Consider the following 17,908-nt stretch of genomic DNA (forward strand, 5'->3'; position numbering starts at 1 on the left):
TCGGCCAGTCTCCACTCTCACTTGTCCTATGGGGGCCCGGACTCAGATCCATGACAATCAGGGCACCGGACTTAATTTAGGCCAATGAGAGCATGACTTGTAGGACTTGTTTTTATGTTCATCAGGCGATTGGAATGAAAAGCCTGAAGCTGCTGGGGGCCCCAGTGAGGAGCCCAGGAATTAAGCCACCCCAAAGGAAGCAGCGTGGAAGATGTTATAATTTGATCTCTGAATCAAACAGCCCCAGAAGTCAGACTCATTCCCTTCTCCATCTTAATTCCACAAACATAAATTCCCTCTTAAGTCTGTTTGCATTGAATTTCAGCCACAGACAACCAAAATTCTCCTAACAGGTGTTCTGAAACTTTCCTGTACATAATAATCATTTTAAATGGCTTTTACAGTACAGATTTCCAGTCTCCAAACCCAAGATACAGGTTAGGGCCCAGGAACTCCCATTTTATTTTATTTTTAAAATATATTTTTATTGATTTCAGAGAGGAAGGGAAAGGGAGAGAGAGATAGAAATATCAATGATGAGAGAGAACCATTGATTGGCTGCTACCTGCATGCCCCCCACTGGGGATCTAGCCCACAACCGGGCCAGGTCCTGACTGGGAATCAAACTGTGACCTGGTTCATAGATCAACACTCAACCACTGAGCCACGCCAGCCGGGCAGGAACTCGCATTTTAACAAACAGCCCAGGTGGGTCTATTACAGATGATTGATTGATTGATGGAACAACACTTGAGAAACACTGGTGTAGTTCATGGGAGAGATAACAGGTACCAATGAAAATCTAAGGAGGTGCCAGGTATCCACAGAGTAGCGGACAGAGCCCTTCTTGGTCCTGATCTCCCAAAGGGTGAAATCCTCTGAGGAGTCAAGAGTTGATCCATACTCAGTGGGTTTTCATCTTTACCTGACTTGTCTGTAATACTTCATCCTGGTTCAGGCAGCATGGTCCTATGTCTCAGTGGCCCGGGGACTGCCCAGGGATGTACCTGTTTTCCTAGTGTAATTATGAACAGACTTCCTTCCACTCCTCAGTTTTCCAGGCTTGGATGAGATATTTTACGGTGACTCCATTGCTTCAGGGCAATCTGCACAAAAAATAAATTTTGTGTCATTCAGGCCTCTTGCTACATTTACAAGCTTTGGCTGAGCCAAACACACACACACACACACACACACACACACACACACACGTGCACATATTTCTATTTTATGGCCTTTATTAGCAGAAACTGATATCTTCAAATCATTATTGTCAAGTCTAAAATCCTTAAAAAAAATCTTAGAAACCCAGTAGCTTCTGAATAACATATACACTTCCAGGAAAATAAATAACTAAATAACTAAATAAATAAAACAAAGTTGCTATACCATTCCCATCATCCTTAGAATTAACTCATCCTAGGAACGCAGAATATAAAGCCAGAAACCATAATGAGAAACACATTGGAAATGGGACCAGGATGCTGTATGGACTTACCGGAGAGACAATACTCCCTCTCAGGTTCATTCATAGCCTAGAGGTCCAACCCATTCATTCTGGAACAATGATCACTTCTGGTCAGTTGATAAAGGGATATGGTGACCGAGAGACAAGACTAGGAAAGTCTTTGGCCAGTGCAGGCAGTGATGCTAGTGCACTTTTAAAGACTGTTAAGCACCTGCAATTGAGCAATGAGCCAAAGGTGTCTGTTATAAGAGGTTAGGTTTTTACTAACCTAGTTTATTTAAAAACAAACAAAGCTCAAACTTAGAGTTGCTTTGATTTACTTCACTGATGCTCATTATAAATATTAAAGCAGCACACATATCGAGAGCTTTGTTGTGTTTTCTATGTAATCAGGGGATACCTGTATCTAGGAGTGACCCCCCCCTTTAAAATAGTTATATACAGTTGTTAAATATTCCAGGAGATACTATGGTTCCATATCCATATTTTAACGTTGGAATTTAGTTCAGTGCTTTCTGCCTAAGAACCGTTGTTTCAAGATAATTTGCCGTAAGTGCTCGTTTGGTTCTGCTCAAACACAGCTGTATGTTCTTTCTTTCTATATTCGGAGACGGAGTGAGTGACTGATGGCTAACATTAGCCATCTGGATGAGGCGTGCGTGGGTGGGAGAGAGAAGAGGGGACATAGCAATACATAGCTTCACTGCATGGTTCAGGGGGTCATCGCTAGACTTTCCTATATCTTGTAACCTGGCCTTGAACCTGAACTTTGATTCTGCATGGTCAAAAGAGGCCATGATAGCCTACATGAGTTAATCGGTTTTATCAGACTTAATGTCCCCATTTTTCTGAAATACCCTCTACACTTTTCTGAAATTAAATTCATAGACGATCTAAATAAGCTATACATGTCTGTTTTTTAAAATTCATAAATGACATAATGATAAAATATGAACACAACTTATAGAAATAATTCATAATAAAAATAGTATATATTTTAATACATAAGTGTTTGGTCATGACTCACAAGGGACATAATACAGTGGTCAGGTGCTTGGGACCTAAATTTAGGTTTAGCCTGAATGTTAAAGTTACAAATGCAGTGATACAGGCGACTTCTAATAGTGCCTCAAAACTATGAGGAGCTTTGCCATTGGTGACATGGTTTTTAAGAATGCGATAAACTCTTGGTAATGTTTATAAAAAGGACAGTCTCCTCTCATATTTCACAGTAGCTCCATCCCTGGGAAATTGAGTGTATATTAAAACCTTGCAAAAATACTTCATGCTTATGTGTAAAACCGAGTTCTAGGCTCAGATGATTATAAACAGTTTTTTTTTTTTTTTTTTTTACCTATTTTGAATGTCTGGAGGGACATTCAAAAGTCATGTATGACCTGGGGTTAGTTCTTAAAGATATGGGACTGTATTGTGCATTTCATCATGGCTAGCAGCCCTGGTCCCTCATCAGTCACATGACAACTAAACATACACACGGACCCCCGCTCTCAAAGTGGCCTCTAATTCCATTGGGAACACTCGCTATATAATACACTCAGCCAGAAATCATTTACTCGATGATTTCCTGTTCTTTTTTCAAGTTGAATTATTTGAGGGGACCCTGGTTAAGTTCCAGTTAAAATGGAGGAATCATCTCTTCAGGGTAGATTGATGGATTCTCAAAAAGCAGTGGGGCGTGGAGGGGTCTATGTTATCCTTTATGTATGTATTTTACTTCAATTACAAACAGCCTTAGCTTTGCAGTGATGTATAGCAACAGATTTTTTTTTCTTCCCTCACTTACTGGCCGGTGGGTCAGCAGAGATTCCGCCAGGGTTCAGTTAGTTAACTCGAGGTTGAAAGGCAGATATCGGTCACTGGTACGGCCAAGCTGCTGGAGAAAACTTTCCTTACATTGAGCATCACTAGCAGCTCCTGATACACACTCCTCAGCAAGACAGTCTAATTAGTATCACTGGAAACAGCCCTTTCTCTGCAATGGAGACTAGAAATGTGAGTTTCTAACATTGTCATCTTATTCAGTGCAAAGCTGACTCTGCCTTTAAGACTCCAAGGTGGGTGTATCTGTCAGTTAAGATAGCTTATGTTGGGCAACAACCAACCACCCAAATATCAATAGCTTAAACCAACACATATTTATTTATTTTTCCTTATACTATATCAGTTGAGGTAAGCAGTTGGTTCTGGGCTCATCTATAGACAGACACATAATCTGTCTATAATCTGGGCTGCTGGAGCAGACACCATCTCAAAATTTGCTTTTCACTATACCAGAGACAGATAGCTTGGTGAACTGGCCTTTACATTACCAGCTGGACATGACAAAGCTCACTTCCAATTTATTTTATTAGCCAAAGTAAATCAAATGATTATACATAATTCTAAGGAGAATGGAACATAAAATCCTGTTATGTGTCCAGAAGATTCTGGAAATACATGGTGTATTACACTGATGACAAGTATGATGTGAAATTTCCCAAACATGGAAAGGGAGTGCAGATGCTGGGCAACCATACAAGAGGAGAAATGTCCACCAGACATTCTCTTATTTATATATTTTCTACATACTGCCATGCTCAGTCTAGCTCAGGACCTATTAGCAACATAGTGATGAATGAATGTCTATTGAATAAAAGGATATGAATACGGTTGTTTAACTTTCCAAAATCCACCATAATTGAAGCTTAAAGAGAGCTTCTTTGCTATTTTAATTCCACACTGCAAAGCATGATAAATACAAGTGTTATTTGTATGCAATGTTGCATTTAGAAAGCTTGAGAGTTGGAGTGGCACACTGGAAAGAGAGAGAAAAAAGACGCTTCATTCCAATATTGCTTTGAATGTATTCATTTGTTGGTTTCCCCTACGGTGGAAACACTTTTTCTTGTACCTATTGACCAGTTTGGGACATGGTGGATATTCAATCGGAGTAGTTCTGCCATCATTAGCTGTGTCGTCGTGGGGAAATCACACACACAAACACACACACACACACACACACACACACGTCTTAGTAACATCTGCCTTTTGTAGCGCAAGGATCTCTGCACTATGGGGAGCAAACAATTGTGATTGGGGTTGTCATGTGATGTACTAACAGCACAGCGCCTGCTGCAAGGATTCATTCAACAGAGGCTTACTGACTTTATAACAGTAACCATCTGCTCTATTTTAATGTGAACGGGGTGGGTATCTCAGAAAGCGTGCAGTGCATTTCAGGAGTTTGCGCAGGGTGCGGGCACGAGGAGTTGTGGGGACCTGGCTCCCATCAAATCGATACTAATAACATTCAACAGGCTCCCCGCTGATGGCTCAAAGGTCAAACCCTTGCCAACCGCCAATGGGCTCCCCCAGCTCGCGTTCCTCCCTCCGCTCACCAGGGCCCCGCCCACCCGCCGCCAGCCAACTGCCGCGAAGCCCCGCCCCCCCCAGGCGGCCCTCCAATCGGCGGCGCGGCCCGGGCCCAACCCTCGCGAGCCACGTGACGCGCCCAGGCCCCTTCCGGGGCGTCGCGGGCGGCTGACGTCGCCGGGACCGGCGTCGCGTCTGGGCTGGCCGGCGGCGGCGGCGGCAGCGGCGGCGGCGATGGCAGCGGACAGCGAGCGGGCGTGAGGGCTCAGACCGGCTTCCTCCCGCGCGACCTCGGCGCGACCCGTCCCCGAGGCTCCAGTTCGCTTCGCTCCTGCTCGCTCCCCGGCGCCGCCTGGGCGGAGGCGGAGGCGGTGGCGGAGGCCCGGGCTGGCCGCCCTGCTCGTGCCCGGCTCGGCCCCGGACGGCCCGGCTGCTGTGCGGACAGGAGGCCGAGTCGGTAAGAGGCGGCGGCGGCGGCAGCTGGGCAGGAGGGGCCCCGCCTGGCCGCCCGGGACTCCCCACGCGGGTGTCCCTCCGGCCCGCTCCCTCCCGCGTCCTCCCCGTCACTCGCCGCCCCTATTGTCTGGGCGCCGCCGCTCCTTCCCCCTCCTCCCTCCCCCCCGCCGTGGGCCGGGCGGCTGTCAAACCTGGAGGCGGCTCCGTCTCGCCTGCGCCGTCGGAGCCTTTCCTGTCCGTCTCCTGCCACCCTCCTCCCGCCCCGCATCGCTCCCCACCTTTTTTCTTTCTTTTTTTTTTCTTTTTCGGGGCCCCGCGGCCATTCCCTGACCCTCGCCGCACTCTGCAGGTGTTGCATCTTCTTGCTCATTTTCCCTCCCCGCCCAGTGGTCATCTCCCGCAGCTAAGCCGCTCTCACTTTTTGCCACTCCTTTCTTCCTCTTTCCCCTCCTCCCCGTTCTCCCTGCCCCGCTTTCTCTCTTTGCTCCAAGTCCTCCCGCCCCATAGACCCGTTTGACTTTGTCCGACTTTTTCCTTCATTCAAACCCCTCCTCATCCTCCCCGGTCCACCCGAGGAGAAGGCCATCTGGCCTTTCCGGTCACTCGCGCGGAAGTATCCCGGGGAGTTACACGTCTCGACTCGGTTACTTCTCGGGGGTTTTGAGTTGGAGGATGTCAGTGAGCCCCCAAGCTAGCTCTGCCTGTGCCCAACAGCAGGAAAGGCTGATTCGATTTTTGCACCGGCATTTGGGGAGCTGCCTGATAGGCTGCAAACTGACGAGACCTCTATTAAGATAGTCTTATTTTTGTTCCCTTTACAACAAATAAACTCCTGGCCGCGTTTCCTGTGAACATGAATGCACCAATCTTTGCTGCTGTCATGGCTGGATGATATTACTACCCTCCCCAGTCATGAGTATTTAAGTTTGATTTTATCTATTTAAATGGCAACTATTGGTGTTGGTTTTTCCCCTTATCTATCAGATTTTTTTCAAAAAGGACAGATGGTTTTATTCATTTTTTTATTTTTAAAAATTTAATTTCTATTGAATTTATTGGGGTGACATTTGGCTAATAAAATTGTATAGGTTTCAGGTGTACAATTCTGTTATACATCACCACCCCAAGTCCAGTCTTCTACCACCATTTGTCCCCCCTGAACCCTCTTCTACCTCCCCTCACCCCCCCCTTTCTCTCTGGTAATCACAATACTGTTGTCTGTTTTTAAGTTTGTTTGATGGATTTTTTTTTTTTTTTTGCATACTCCCTTCACCATTTTCACCCAGCCCACCCACCCCTTTCCCTTTGACAGCTGTCAGTCTGTTCTCTGTCTCTGTAAGTCTGTGTTTATTGTTAGGGATGGTCCCTTTTGAATTGTGACCAAACTATTAAAATGATTGCATATTTGTGTGTTTTCCTTTTTAAACTGGGAGGGAGCACTGTCATATTAGCCATTCTGAATATCCAGAAAGGCTTTAGGGATCCCTTTGCATTCCTGACTACCTGTTATCTCTTGGGAAGGCTGCCTTAAAATGCCCTTACATCACTCAGGCACCAGGTCCTTAGCGGAAAAGAGGCTGCCTCAGTGCCGGTGGCCATCGGGGCCAGAGGAGAATAGTCCACCTGCCAGCGGTCTAGAGAGGATAGAGAGATAGCTACTCCTTTGTAGTGTTTGTTTGAACGTTACAACCACTTATTGTCAATATTGAAGTCGACAGAGGCCCTGCCTATATTGAAATATTGTAGAAATGAATTCTCAGAGTTAGAAAAAATTCCTCATCATTGTGGCTCATTGAATTCAGTGAAGTACAAGGAAAAAATTTCCTTTGCAACTTTATATGTTAAGTTAAAATTATTGAATCATTTGCTACCAAGGTAGAGAGAGGGTCATAGGGAATGAGATGCCCTAATCACAGGGGGAATGGCCAGTCTTCACGGCGGAGGAGCGTGTTCACTGCTGCTTCCATCTTTGTGTGTCCCCCAGGGTCTTATCAGAAGCCTTTCGTGTTACAAGGCACTCAGTAAACACTTGCTGAAAAATGTGGTTAACTTGTGCTCAAGAATCTCATTAGTCATATTCCAGGACACTCAACTGTCTTGATTTTTCAAAGCCAGGAAAACATTTTCAGTCATTACTCTGCAGAGTTTTCCTGGATATTTTCCAAGCTACAATTTAAAGCATGGTAGCCATTAGTTAGTTTTAATGCCCATCTATTCTTTTTAAGTAGTTATCTTGTTAATGTCCTTTTTTAAATTTTTATTTTTAGTATGTATTAAATTGATTGAGGTGACATTGGTCAACACGAACTAATAGGTTTTAGGTGTAATGTCTTTTTCTTAATCCATTTTTAAGATTGCCTGTAAGTTGCACAGTACTCTACCTAGAGATATTGATAATCATCATTCAAATTTCTTAAAAATTTGGCAGTTACTGTAATGTTTTTAAATTTTTGTTTAATTCCTTATGCATTTTATGCATCAGAATCTAACTTTTTTTCCTTTCTTGAGGTAGTGAGAAGCGAATACTGAAGAATAGTATCTCAAGATGAGTAAAAAGCCCCCAAATCGTCCTGGAATCACTTTTGAGATTGGGGCTCGGTTGGAGGCACTGGACTACTTACAAAAATGGTATGGAAAATCGGAGCTCTTGACCTGAAGCACGTGCCTGTAGTCTTGCATATGTGGGTTCATCGCTGTTCTGACCGTGGCGGGAACACTAGTGTAGTCATATTTTGAATATGTGTACACACTGGTTTTTAGTTTGCCTGCTCTTCAGACTTTGCAGGTTTAGCATCTAAATACTGTTGCTAGTCAGATCATTTTAGTCAGAGCATTTTAGGTGTTTGGGAACTGCAGATGAGTGTGGAGGACATGAGATATAAAGAGAGTGTCAGTACCCCTGTGTAGTTAACTGGAGCTGTATTGTGGTGGGAGGAGGGGATTAATCCAGATAACCAGCTTCCCAGGTTTGGGATAACACTTTCAAATGCCAGTATTTGTTGATGGTTAGCATAGTCATTGTTCACTGGCCCACCTAAAAGCCAAACCACCTTTCTTTCCCCTTCCTCTGGCCATCTGTGAGAAGTGGTGAATTCAAACACCTCAACATACCCCTCATCATGGCGTGGGGAAAATGAGTTACATGAGATAAAGCAGCCACCTGGAAAGCAGAGAAGGGACCACAGCAGGAGTAACGAGGGTCCTCTCTCCTTATTCCACTTAGCTGGCCTCTACTGCTCTCTGGGGCGGTGTCTCTCGGCGCCATTCTCAGCCCCTACCCTGGGAGGGGCATTGGAGGGGTTCCTCTCCTGGGGTGGTGCTGCCTCTGCCCCTCTGGAATCCTGTGGTTCTGATGAGGATCTAGCTAGCCATTTAGCAGGTCCAGGTCTGTCTACCAGACTTGTTGACATTTTCTCTCACTACAATTCCCTTCAGAACACAGTGGGCATCGTAGATGTGCTTTTGATTGATTTGTATTCAGTCAGCTTCCTGCGTTGGCAATGGCAGGTGGAGAAAATTTTGTGTTGTGATATTTGACTCTGGACCAGCCTGAGACTTCCGTCTCTTAGCATCTGGCGTTAGAACTCTCCACATGTCCCTGACCCCCAGCCTAATGAACGCTGCTGTGGGACCGTTTGAAACTGCAGTTTGAGGTGGGAAGGCACAGCTGTATGGCCCCATGCCTTCCAGCTACACCTCAGTGGTTACTCCTTTGTAGGGGACACAATTGTTACTCTCATGAGGTGGCGGGTGTACACAGTAGTTCTCAGTAGGGGCTTTGGGCAGCACCTGGGAAGCAGGCAGTAGCATCCCGCCTGGTCCTAAAAATCATCTCCACACACGCTCCTGATTGAGAACCACTGCGTCAGACCTGCAGCCAAGCATGCCGGCTTAGTTAGCCATGGGCTGTCGTGAGCAAAAGAAGCTTTTTACTAGGAAGGCACACTTCTGAATCTGATACAAGAGTATGAGAAATGTTACTTCTTACTTCTTTGGTGTTAAATTCTTTTTTTAAGTTACTGACTTTTTAAATTACTAGTTGATTCATAGTAATATATTTTCTTAGGCTTCCAAACTGACCAATTTGTAATTGAACTAACAGTTTTGGAGAAACACACAGTTTATTAGTTTTCTTAGTGACTTTCAGGGATATTAGCATAATTAACTTTGATATTAGTAAGAAATTCACTTTAAGTGGTGAAATTTTTTTTTTATTTAACAGTTGTTAAATTGATAATTCAGTAGTTAAAGTAAAAAGGTTATAAAAAAGAATCACTTTAAAAGTCAAGCCTGAGTGTACTTTTAGAGTATTTGGAATTTCAGAGAACAAATGAAAATCGTAGCTTAAATATTTTCATTGTCTTATGCATCTCACCATGAAATTTCTAAGTGCTTATGTAGGGTGGTAACATGCATATGTATTCATTAATTAAGTTTAGATTTAATTTTAATGACCCAAATAATAATGGCCTCTTTAAAGTAAGTAGACTTTAGCCAAAATAATTACATGTGATAATTATTAAAACTTGTCATCAGCTTGATTTTTATGAGCTTATTTATATGAACATTTTAGCATACTGCTACAGTTGATGCCTTAATTTAAAAATAATTAAGAGTATTGTATATGCATATTCTAGGTAATTGAAAAAATAATTTTCCTATTGTGACTTTGCTTATTAATATCAGTAGTCTCAAGAACTTGTTAGGCTTGGGTGACCCTATGATACAGTATTACAGTGCTTTATCATAGGACAGTGATTAATTGCTAAGATTTACTGAGTTTTCTGTGAGGCACAAAAGAAGTTCAGTGAGACCCAACTGATTTTATTTCCAAATGAGATAAACTTTATTCATATTGTCCCATTCTGTATTTCATGTAAATTTTACAAATTTTTGCTTTAATATCAGGTAAAAGAGTGGAAGGGTTGAGTGTTGAAAAACTTTGATATTCTTGTGAAGGCAAAATAGTTAATCCCTGAAAATATACTGAAATAATTCTCTTTTCTCTCCCACCCCTCCTTACCTACTTTCTTTCATATTCTCTCCTGTTGCATCCATATTGAGTGCTTAGTCTTCCACTGTCATTCATTCAATCGGAAAGTCTCTTATAGTCATTGGACAGGGAGGGAGGAGCAGGAATGAAAATACTGCTGTCTTTGCACTTGAGACATTTATGATAAGTATTACTGACTATTGTTAAGGATGTAACATCACATGTTGACACATTACCTTTTAAAGAGAAATGCAGAGGGAAAGTTGTGATAGTTGAGCACCCAAAATGTGAATTTGGCCTATGTGTAACAGTTTTTTCCTGTATAAAAAAGGAAAACAATTTTACTGTGTGCCCTATAAATAAAAGGATACCCTCTCAATTTAATGGGCGAATAAACTGGAGGTTAAGTTCCCATTTTGGTTTAATAGAAAGACTCAGTGTAGTCTTTGTAGGAAAAGTGCATAATTACTGCTTGAGTAAACCATATTCCACATTCTTTAAAGTTCATAAAGATACTTCAGCCTTGAAAAATACACTCTACATGTTTAAGTAATGATTTATTACTTGTTTTCAAAGTAACCTTAGAGTTACCTGAGAGAACTCATTGGTGGTCTGACTAGTTACTGATACTAATGAATGCAGGTCCCGAGGAAGCCCTGTGAGAAGCCAGTCTTCTTCAGGGCCAGTGTGTGGTTTTCCACACTTGGATTTCCTCGGTACTCACTAACCCTAACTCCTACGTAGTAGTGTGGGTTACTTTAATTTTTAAAAATTTTGTAGTTTTACTTAAAACATTTCATTTCTTTCTTAATAATCCTTTGAAAGACTTTAAAAGACTTATAATATGCTAATGTTTACAGCTAATACCATCAGCATTTTCTACCTTACCTCCATCACTACCTCTGAACATCCAAACTTTGACAATTTTATAATCTCATTAATACAGCATCACAAGAATGAACATGGACACAGGTTGTTGTTACAGAATTATATTTGGGGAAAGGAAAGTTCTGAGTTGGAGTTATATTGGAGACATTTTAAGTGGATTCTAAGGACAAAAGAGGCAGGTTCAAATTCAAACTGTCATATTTCTGATCCTGTAAATATGGGTAAGCCCTTGAACTTGGTTGACCTATCAGTAAAATAAAGCAGTATTACTGGCATTTACTCAGGATTATTTTAGGGATCAGATAAAATAATGTGTTTAAATTTGCTTCAGATTCTACAAAATAATACATAATTATAAAGCATGGGCAGAGGGAGAGTTGAAAAATAATTCTTTGGGGATGTTTTTCAGTGTAGCTTTGTTTTGACATGAGAATGGCCTGAAATGTAAAGGGAAAAGTATTTCATTGCAACAAACTATACTCCATGTGTTTTTTGTTTTAAATATATTTTTACTGATTTCAGAGAGGAAGAGAGAGGGTGCGAGAGATAGAAACATCAATGACGAGAGAGGATCATTGATCAGTTGCCTCCTGCACGCCCCCTCCTGGGGATCTACCCCGGGACCTTCCATTCTGCAGTCCAATGCTCTCATACACTGAGCCAAACCAGCTAGGGCTTATACTCCATGTTTTTGAGGTGATGATAAGATCTTAGTTTCTGCATAGTTTTATAGTTTACAAAACACCCTTGCAAATATTAAAGTACGTAATCATTTTGAAGAGTGTTTAAATTGTACTGATTTGACTACTGGTTTAACTTTGTCTTTTGATTGAAATGAAAATAGTTACTCTATGGCAAGTGACTTAATTATGGAACAAGTCAAGTTGTATGCTCTGGCGTTACTCCCGAAAGAAATGAGACATGGAGTCAGTTTAAAACATTCAGATGAGTTATGCTCTTCTGACTTTTTTGGGTACATTTTTATTTAGTTCTGTTCTAGATCTAAAGAAAAGGAAAATGAAAGATTAAAAAATGTGGAGATGTCTCCAAGTATCAGAGTTTGGTAGAACAGTATAAATTTGAATTGGCAAATACTGTTTCCATACATTTGGAGTTTTTTTGAACTGTATGGAACAGTTGCAAATGTGAGTTTTTAAAATGTTCATGAACAGAATTTTAATAGAGTGGGAAAGTTGAGGAAATTTAGATTGTATCAAGTTCAAATACCTTCTAATTTAAATAAGAGTACTGTTTTCTGAACGGAAAGTGTTGCTTTTTCCTAATTGGATTTAGCTATTCAAAAGGAAACATCGTAGAGACAAGTTGTACAGTCTGTATGTGGATAAGAAGGCTCTTGAAAGTAGTATGTGAACCAAGTTTAAAACCTGAAGTCATGTTTTAATTATATGAGGTAAGTTTGAAACTTGTAGAAACCTTAGGTGAATACTTTTTAAATAGAGATCCTTTTTCTAATATGAATAAAATTTTGTCTTTTTGTAAATTGGGTTTTCCTAAATGTCTGTACACTTGAAAAGTATTGATTCTTATTTTGAGCCACTAGCTACCTTAGAGAACCTAATTTCAGCTATAGACTCAGAAAACTGTAGAGTCACATTTATACACGAAAATAATTGTATATTATGGTGCTCCTAGAAAACTTATCGATGGATTCCAGATTAAGGACCCTTGCTGCAGAGAACTTCAAATTGAAATGAACAAGATTTCTTCTTAAATCCTGAGGTGGTTTACATTTATAAAGTCACACATTTTGAAACTTAAGATCTAAGGGAACTTTCAGTTTTAGTCATCAAGCAGGCCTATACCCGTGCACAAGCACTTGTGTTCTTCAATTTTAAAATTTCCACAAAAGAAAGCCCCATAACTTTTAAAGATAAAGTTCTCCTTTCTTCTCCCTACGAAAAAGGTTAGCAGCAAGATTAGAAATACAAGTTAATTTAACCGGAAGTCAGAAATGTGGCTTCTAAATGCTCTGCCATGAACTGGGTGACTTTGGAGAGTACTTTCTGCTTTAATGTCCTTAAAATGAGGCCATGACTTAGTAGATGACCTTCCGGTTCCCTTGAATTAGAAACTTACAGTTTTAAAGTCTGCTTTCCACCTGTTCAGTGATGAAGTGATGGCAGGTTTCTATATCTTACATAGATATGTAACAGACTTGAGGCAGAAGTAAGCAAGGCAAGGGGTAGGAGTCATACATAGTTTGTTCAGAATTGCTGGTCACTAGAAGAGAAAATGAGTTGCAATAAGTGGAGAAAGGTGAATATATTTTGGAACAGAGATTTAGAGGTTTGAACTATTTGGAGTCTAGTGGTATTGGGCAGGTGCTTACCCTTTATCCAACCAGCTCTGTCACTCTTTTAAATGTTTTTCCATTAATTGTTTAATTTTGAAATTACTTGGAGTCATAACTATTGGTTTAAAAAAGAATATTTGTCCAATAGGACACTTCAGCTCACTAACTTTCTATGTGGTACCAATTTATTAACAAATTGCTTCTCTTATAAGGTTCATTGACACTGAAGTTTTGAAGTGGTTCTGGTGAAGTCTAGCAGTGATTCTTAGACTTTAGTCTCCATCAGAATCACCTGGAGGGCTTGTTGAGCAAAGATTGCAGGGTCCCAGGGCTTGACACCCACAGCTTCTGATTGAGTAGGTCTGAGGGAGCCCAATTATTTGCATTTCGGACAAGTTTCCAGGTTATGCTGATGTTGCTGGTCTGGGGAGCACATATGAGAACCACTGTTCTAAACTATACAGAATTATGAACCTGAAGATCAAGTTTTTGATCTGAATAGCAATGAAATATCAGGATTTATAGTCTGCTTTTAATTCTTTATGTTAGAGGAAATAAAATGTAAGTACATTGCAAAATGATACGATTCAGAAATCTGTTTTTGCTGTTTTTCAATAAAATCAGATATATTGACCTACATATACTTTGCTTCAGTGTTCTTGCTCCTCTTTCTGCAATCTGCAGTCCCACCTGGCTGGATGGTTGTGGTTTAGGCCCTTGACAGGTTTGAGGTTCTGAGATGTTACTGTTTTATTCCAGGTGATATGGCCAAAAGATCCAAGTCTTGCAGGTTCTTTTGCTTCAAGTCTAGTGACACCTCTTTGCTTCTCATATAGATGCCTTGGAGCTTTGAGCCTCGGCTCCAGGAGCAGATGGGCTCAGTGTTCACAGGCCATCGTAGTTCCTGACTTGCGCTAGTGACATGCATGTTTCTGGTGTGTAGAAGGGCCCTGAGGATCCAGGATGCCATGTCACTCTCATTCCCTGGAATTATAGCACTTCTGCAAAGGCAGGTTACTTTCAGGTCTGGCTGTCCTAGAGCCTTCCTCCCAAGCTTACCTTAGAATCCAATCTTCAAGCCGACGATTTCCTCATAACTGTGTAACAGTGTAAAGTCTAGAAAACCGCAGGCTTATTGTGCTGTGGTTTGTGTGTGTGTATATGTGTGTTCATGTAATGGCACAGATTGGGTCAAGATATAAGACAGTTTTATTTGCTTATCTGACATTTGGTTGAAGCTCAACCATCACATATCAACAGGTATCCAACTCCCTATTACATCATTCCTCCTGAATATTATGTATTTGGAGGTTTTACACTTGTCACATTGCAGTATGTAATGCTTTATTCTGTGGTGGGGAGTTGATTAAAGCCATTAGTTGGGAAATAACTTATCTATCATGGTTGCTTTACTAAAAAGGTTTGCAAGTCTAGTTTTACCGAGTAGACAGACTGTTATCTGTAGATTCTTAAGGGTATTTAATTTTGTTGTTAAATGATTTATTTTAACTGTGGAAGAAAAATACTAGTTTTACATTTTAAATGTCAGTAGTATAATTTAAAACATTAACATGATATTGAAAAGGCAGCTTAGCTTTGCTATTCTTCATGAGTCCCGGCTTTTTAGTATTTTTATATGACTTTATATTTGAAGAACTATTGACCGCTACCTCTCAGAGGTCATCAGTCAGCACATACAATTTTTTTAAAAAATTAAATTAGAAATTGATATGGTAAGGTACTCAAGTATAAGGTACTTACATGAAATCACATATATAAAGCCCTGGCCCCTGTCATTCACAAAAGTTGCCCAGCAAAGTTTATTGCAAATTGGTGGGTTGGTAAAGAATGACCCCCAAAGTTCTGGGGATGTGAAATCTGATCACCATTGGAGAAAATTATGGCAAATGAATTGTGACTTATTGCTTGAAAACTGAGCATAATTTGCCATGCTAGGTGGCAAATTTAACATTTTTAAAGTCACTAAGTGTTTTTCTTAGTTTTGTAACATCATCCTAGATTTCCTATCTTAATTTTTAAGTTTATATTATGACAATTTTCAAACATCATAAAAGTTAAGCTACTTTTGCATACTTATTTTGTACAATATAATAACATTTGTTTTTTATACTCGTTGGGCTAACAAAACCAATTTTAGGAATTTTATTTGTATCAAAAGCAGAAGATTACATTTTCAAGAAAAAATAAACGTAATGTAGTTTGATGTTGTTACTTGTTTTCAGTAGCTGTTGGTAAAAGCCCCCATTGAAACATTGCAGTAAGTGTGATAGGAGCTGAAGAGTCTCAGTTGCGAGATGCAGATTACATATCCAATGGAAAGCAGTGTTTCAGGACAGACAGACAGACAGACCTCAGTTTCTTAACCTTTCAGGTCCTCTGTGACCTCCTTTTCATACCTGGGAAATGGCATTACCCAACTTGGGGTCCTTTGAGGATTAAGCAAGGCAATGCATATTGAGAGCCTGTCATGGTTTCTGCCATGCGGTAGGCACTTAATACATGTTAGCTTTAATAATGGTAATAGCATGAGCATTAGTTATTCTAAGAAAGTAGAATCTAGTGGGAGAGGAGTCAGTGTAAATTCTTAAGGCTATAATCAGTAGGCATATAACATCTGGTGCTATAGCAGTAAAATAATATTTTAAGTGCTAAATATTAAATAACACTGGTTGGACTGCACCCTGCTGGAGTTTCGAGTTTTATGACAAAACTAAATAATGAGTTTGGTCACATTAGTCTGAACAAATTATATGATGTACATAAATGCTGAGTAAAATACTGGTGGCATTTTTTGGTAGAGTAGGAAAGGAATTTTTTATAAAATTGATTATAAAGGCTCTGGTGTAGGTCTTTTGATTGGTTAGACCTGGTGGTATGAATGAATGCAGACAAGGCAGGAGGTTCAGGTACTGAGGTAGAGGGGAAATAGGAGTTTAAATCCAGTGATCTGAAATGAAACCTTAATTTGAAAGGTGGCTGCCACAGCTTCTAAAGGAAAAGACACAGCCAGCTCTGCTCTTACCCGGTATCTGCTGCCGAGGCTGTGACAGGCAGGAAGCGCGCCTCTGGCAAGGTTGTCCTGGATGGGTGTCCTAGGGGATGATTGGCTCTGAGAAGAGGAACTGAGGGATAATGTGATGAGACTTGCTATTCAGTATTGGAGAAGATGTGATTTTGATATGTTATCATCTGAATGCTCTTGAAAGTCTAGATTCATTTGTATCTCTACTTCATTTTGGAATACAGAGTTTGAATTAATCAAAACATTTTTGTTTTCAGTGTGTTCTAAGGTGTAAACAACGTGCGTTATCTAAAGGCAGTTCATTCAAAAATATTATAACAATATTCGGTGACATTGTTATTTTATTTATAATTAATGAGTGAGAAAACACTTTTGAAAATTACAGAGTATAATGTAAATTTAAAGTGCTCCTAGGAAGCTAACCTTTTAGAAGGTTACTAAGTTATAAGGATAGTATGTTTGTTTTGGATTATATTCTACGTTAATTTTTATTATTTGGCAAATAATCCTCATAACAGTCATATGTAAGGAAGTTCTTATCTCTCTGTTTTTAGCTTTTCTAATATGTTTTAGTCTTTTGTATGACACCATGTTAGTTTTTTTTATTACGAAGTTACTCTACACAAAACTGTTTTGAGATGTTAATCCTAACTCCTTTAAGATTCTGCTAACATTTAGATTATGTTTGTCAGATTTCAAGTTACTTCATTCTTTGAAAATCAAAGAACTACTTTCTCTAGGAGAAAGTCTAATTTCTGTACTCTCTGTGCTACTGTAATAGATCTTTATTGTGCTAGGCATTGCATTATATTGTGTCTGCATTAACTTGTTTGGCTCTCTCTTTCTCTTCCTTCCCTCCTGAATTTGGTTGATTGGAATAATGTCTTATTTGTAGCTTTAGTCCTACTTTTTAGTGTCTGGTACATAGTGAATTAGAGACAGTGTTTGCTGAGTAAATGGAATGAAAGAGAAAGTGTCAGTTTTTAAAGTTATACAAATTAGAAATTTTACTATCTTAAAATAAAATGACTTATTAAAAACATAATTTGAATAATTTATTGGGGGCAATTTTGAAAAATACTTTGCCTTTTTTTTTATTATTATGGCATTTATTTAAATGATTAGCTAAATCTCCAAGTGAATCCTGATGGATATCCAATATTGTCTGGCCTTGCTCAGTGGATTGTAACCTATCAGTGAGTAGTTAACAACTCTTTTCTTTTGCTTAACTGCAGGAAATCCTAGGTCATAAGTATATCAAGGATTTCCTGTGTCATTTCATTATGGTTGACTTTCTTTACCAATAGAGGTAAAAATTTGGATGTAACAAACTAGATGACAAATCAGAATGAGTTCCCTAAATTCAGATAAAGT

At 40.1% G+C, this 17,908-nt stretch overlaps 1 protein-coding gene across 9 annotated transcripts in view; it reads left to right on the forward strand.

Moving 5' to 3' along the window:
- Positions 1-5,003: 5,003 nt before the first annotated feature.
- The window catches only part of PHF20L1 (PHD finger protein 20 like 1), a 55,776-nt gene continuing 42,871 nt past the window's right edge, over positions 5,004-17,908 (forward strand). For 5 of the 9 annotated variants that reach the window (XM_059672329.1, XM_059672338.1, XM_059672331.1 and 2 more), the window contains exons 1-2: positions 5,004-5,297; positions 7,809-7,924. In XM_059672329.1, coding sequence (XP_059528312.1) covers positions 7,842-7,924 — 83 coding nt within the window. In that variant the 5' untranslated portion in view covers positions 5,004-5,297; positions 7,809-7,841. Of the gene's footprint in view, positions 5,298-7,804; positions 7,925-17,908 lie in introns of all 9 variants that reach the window. The other 4 variants (XM_059672333.1, XM_059672335.1, XM_059672336.1 and 1 more) reach the window with 2 other exon arrangements.

This window comes from Myotis daubentonii, chromosome 17 (genome assembly GCF_963259705.1).
Source record: "Myotis daubentonii chromosome 17, mMyoDau2.1, whole genome shotgun sequence".
Lineage (NCBI taxonomy): Eukaryota > Metazoa > Chordata > Mammalia > Chiroptera > Vespertilionidae > Myotis > Myotis daubentonii.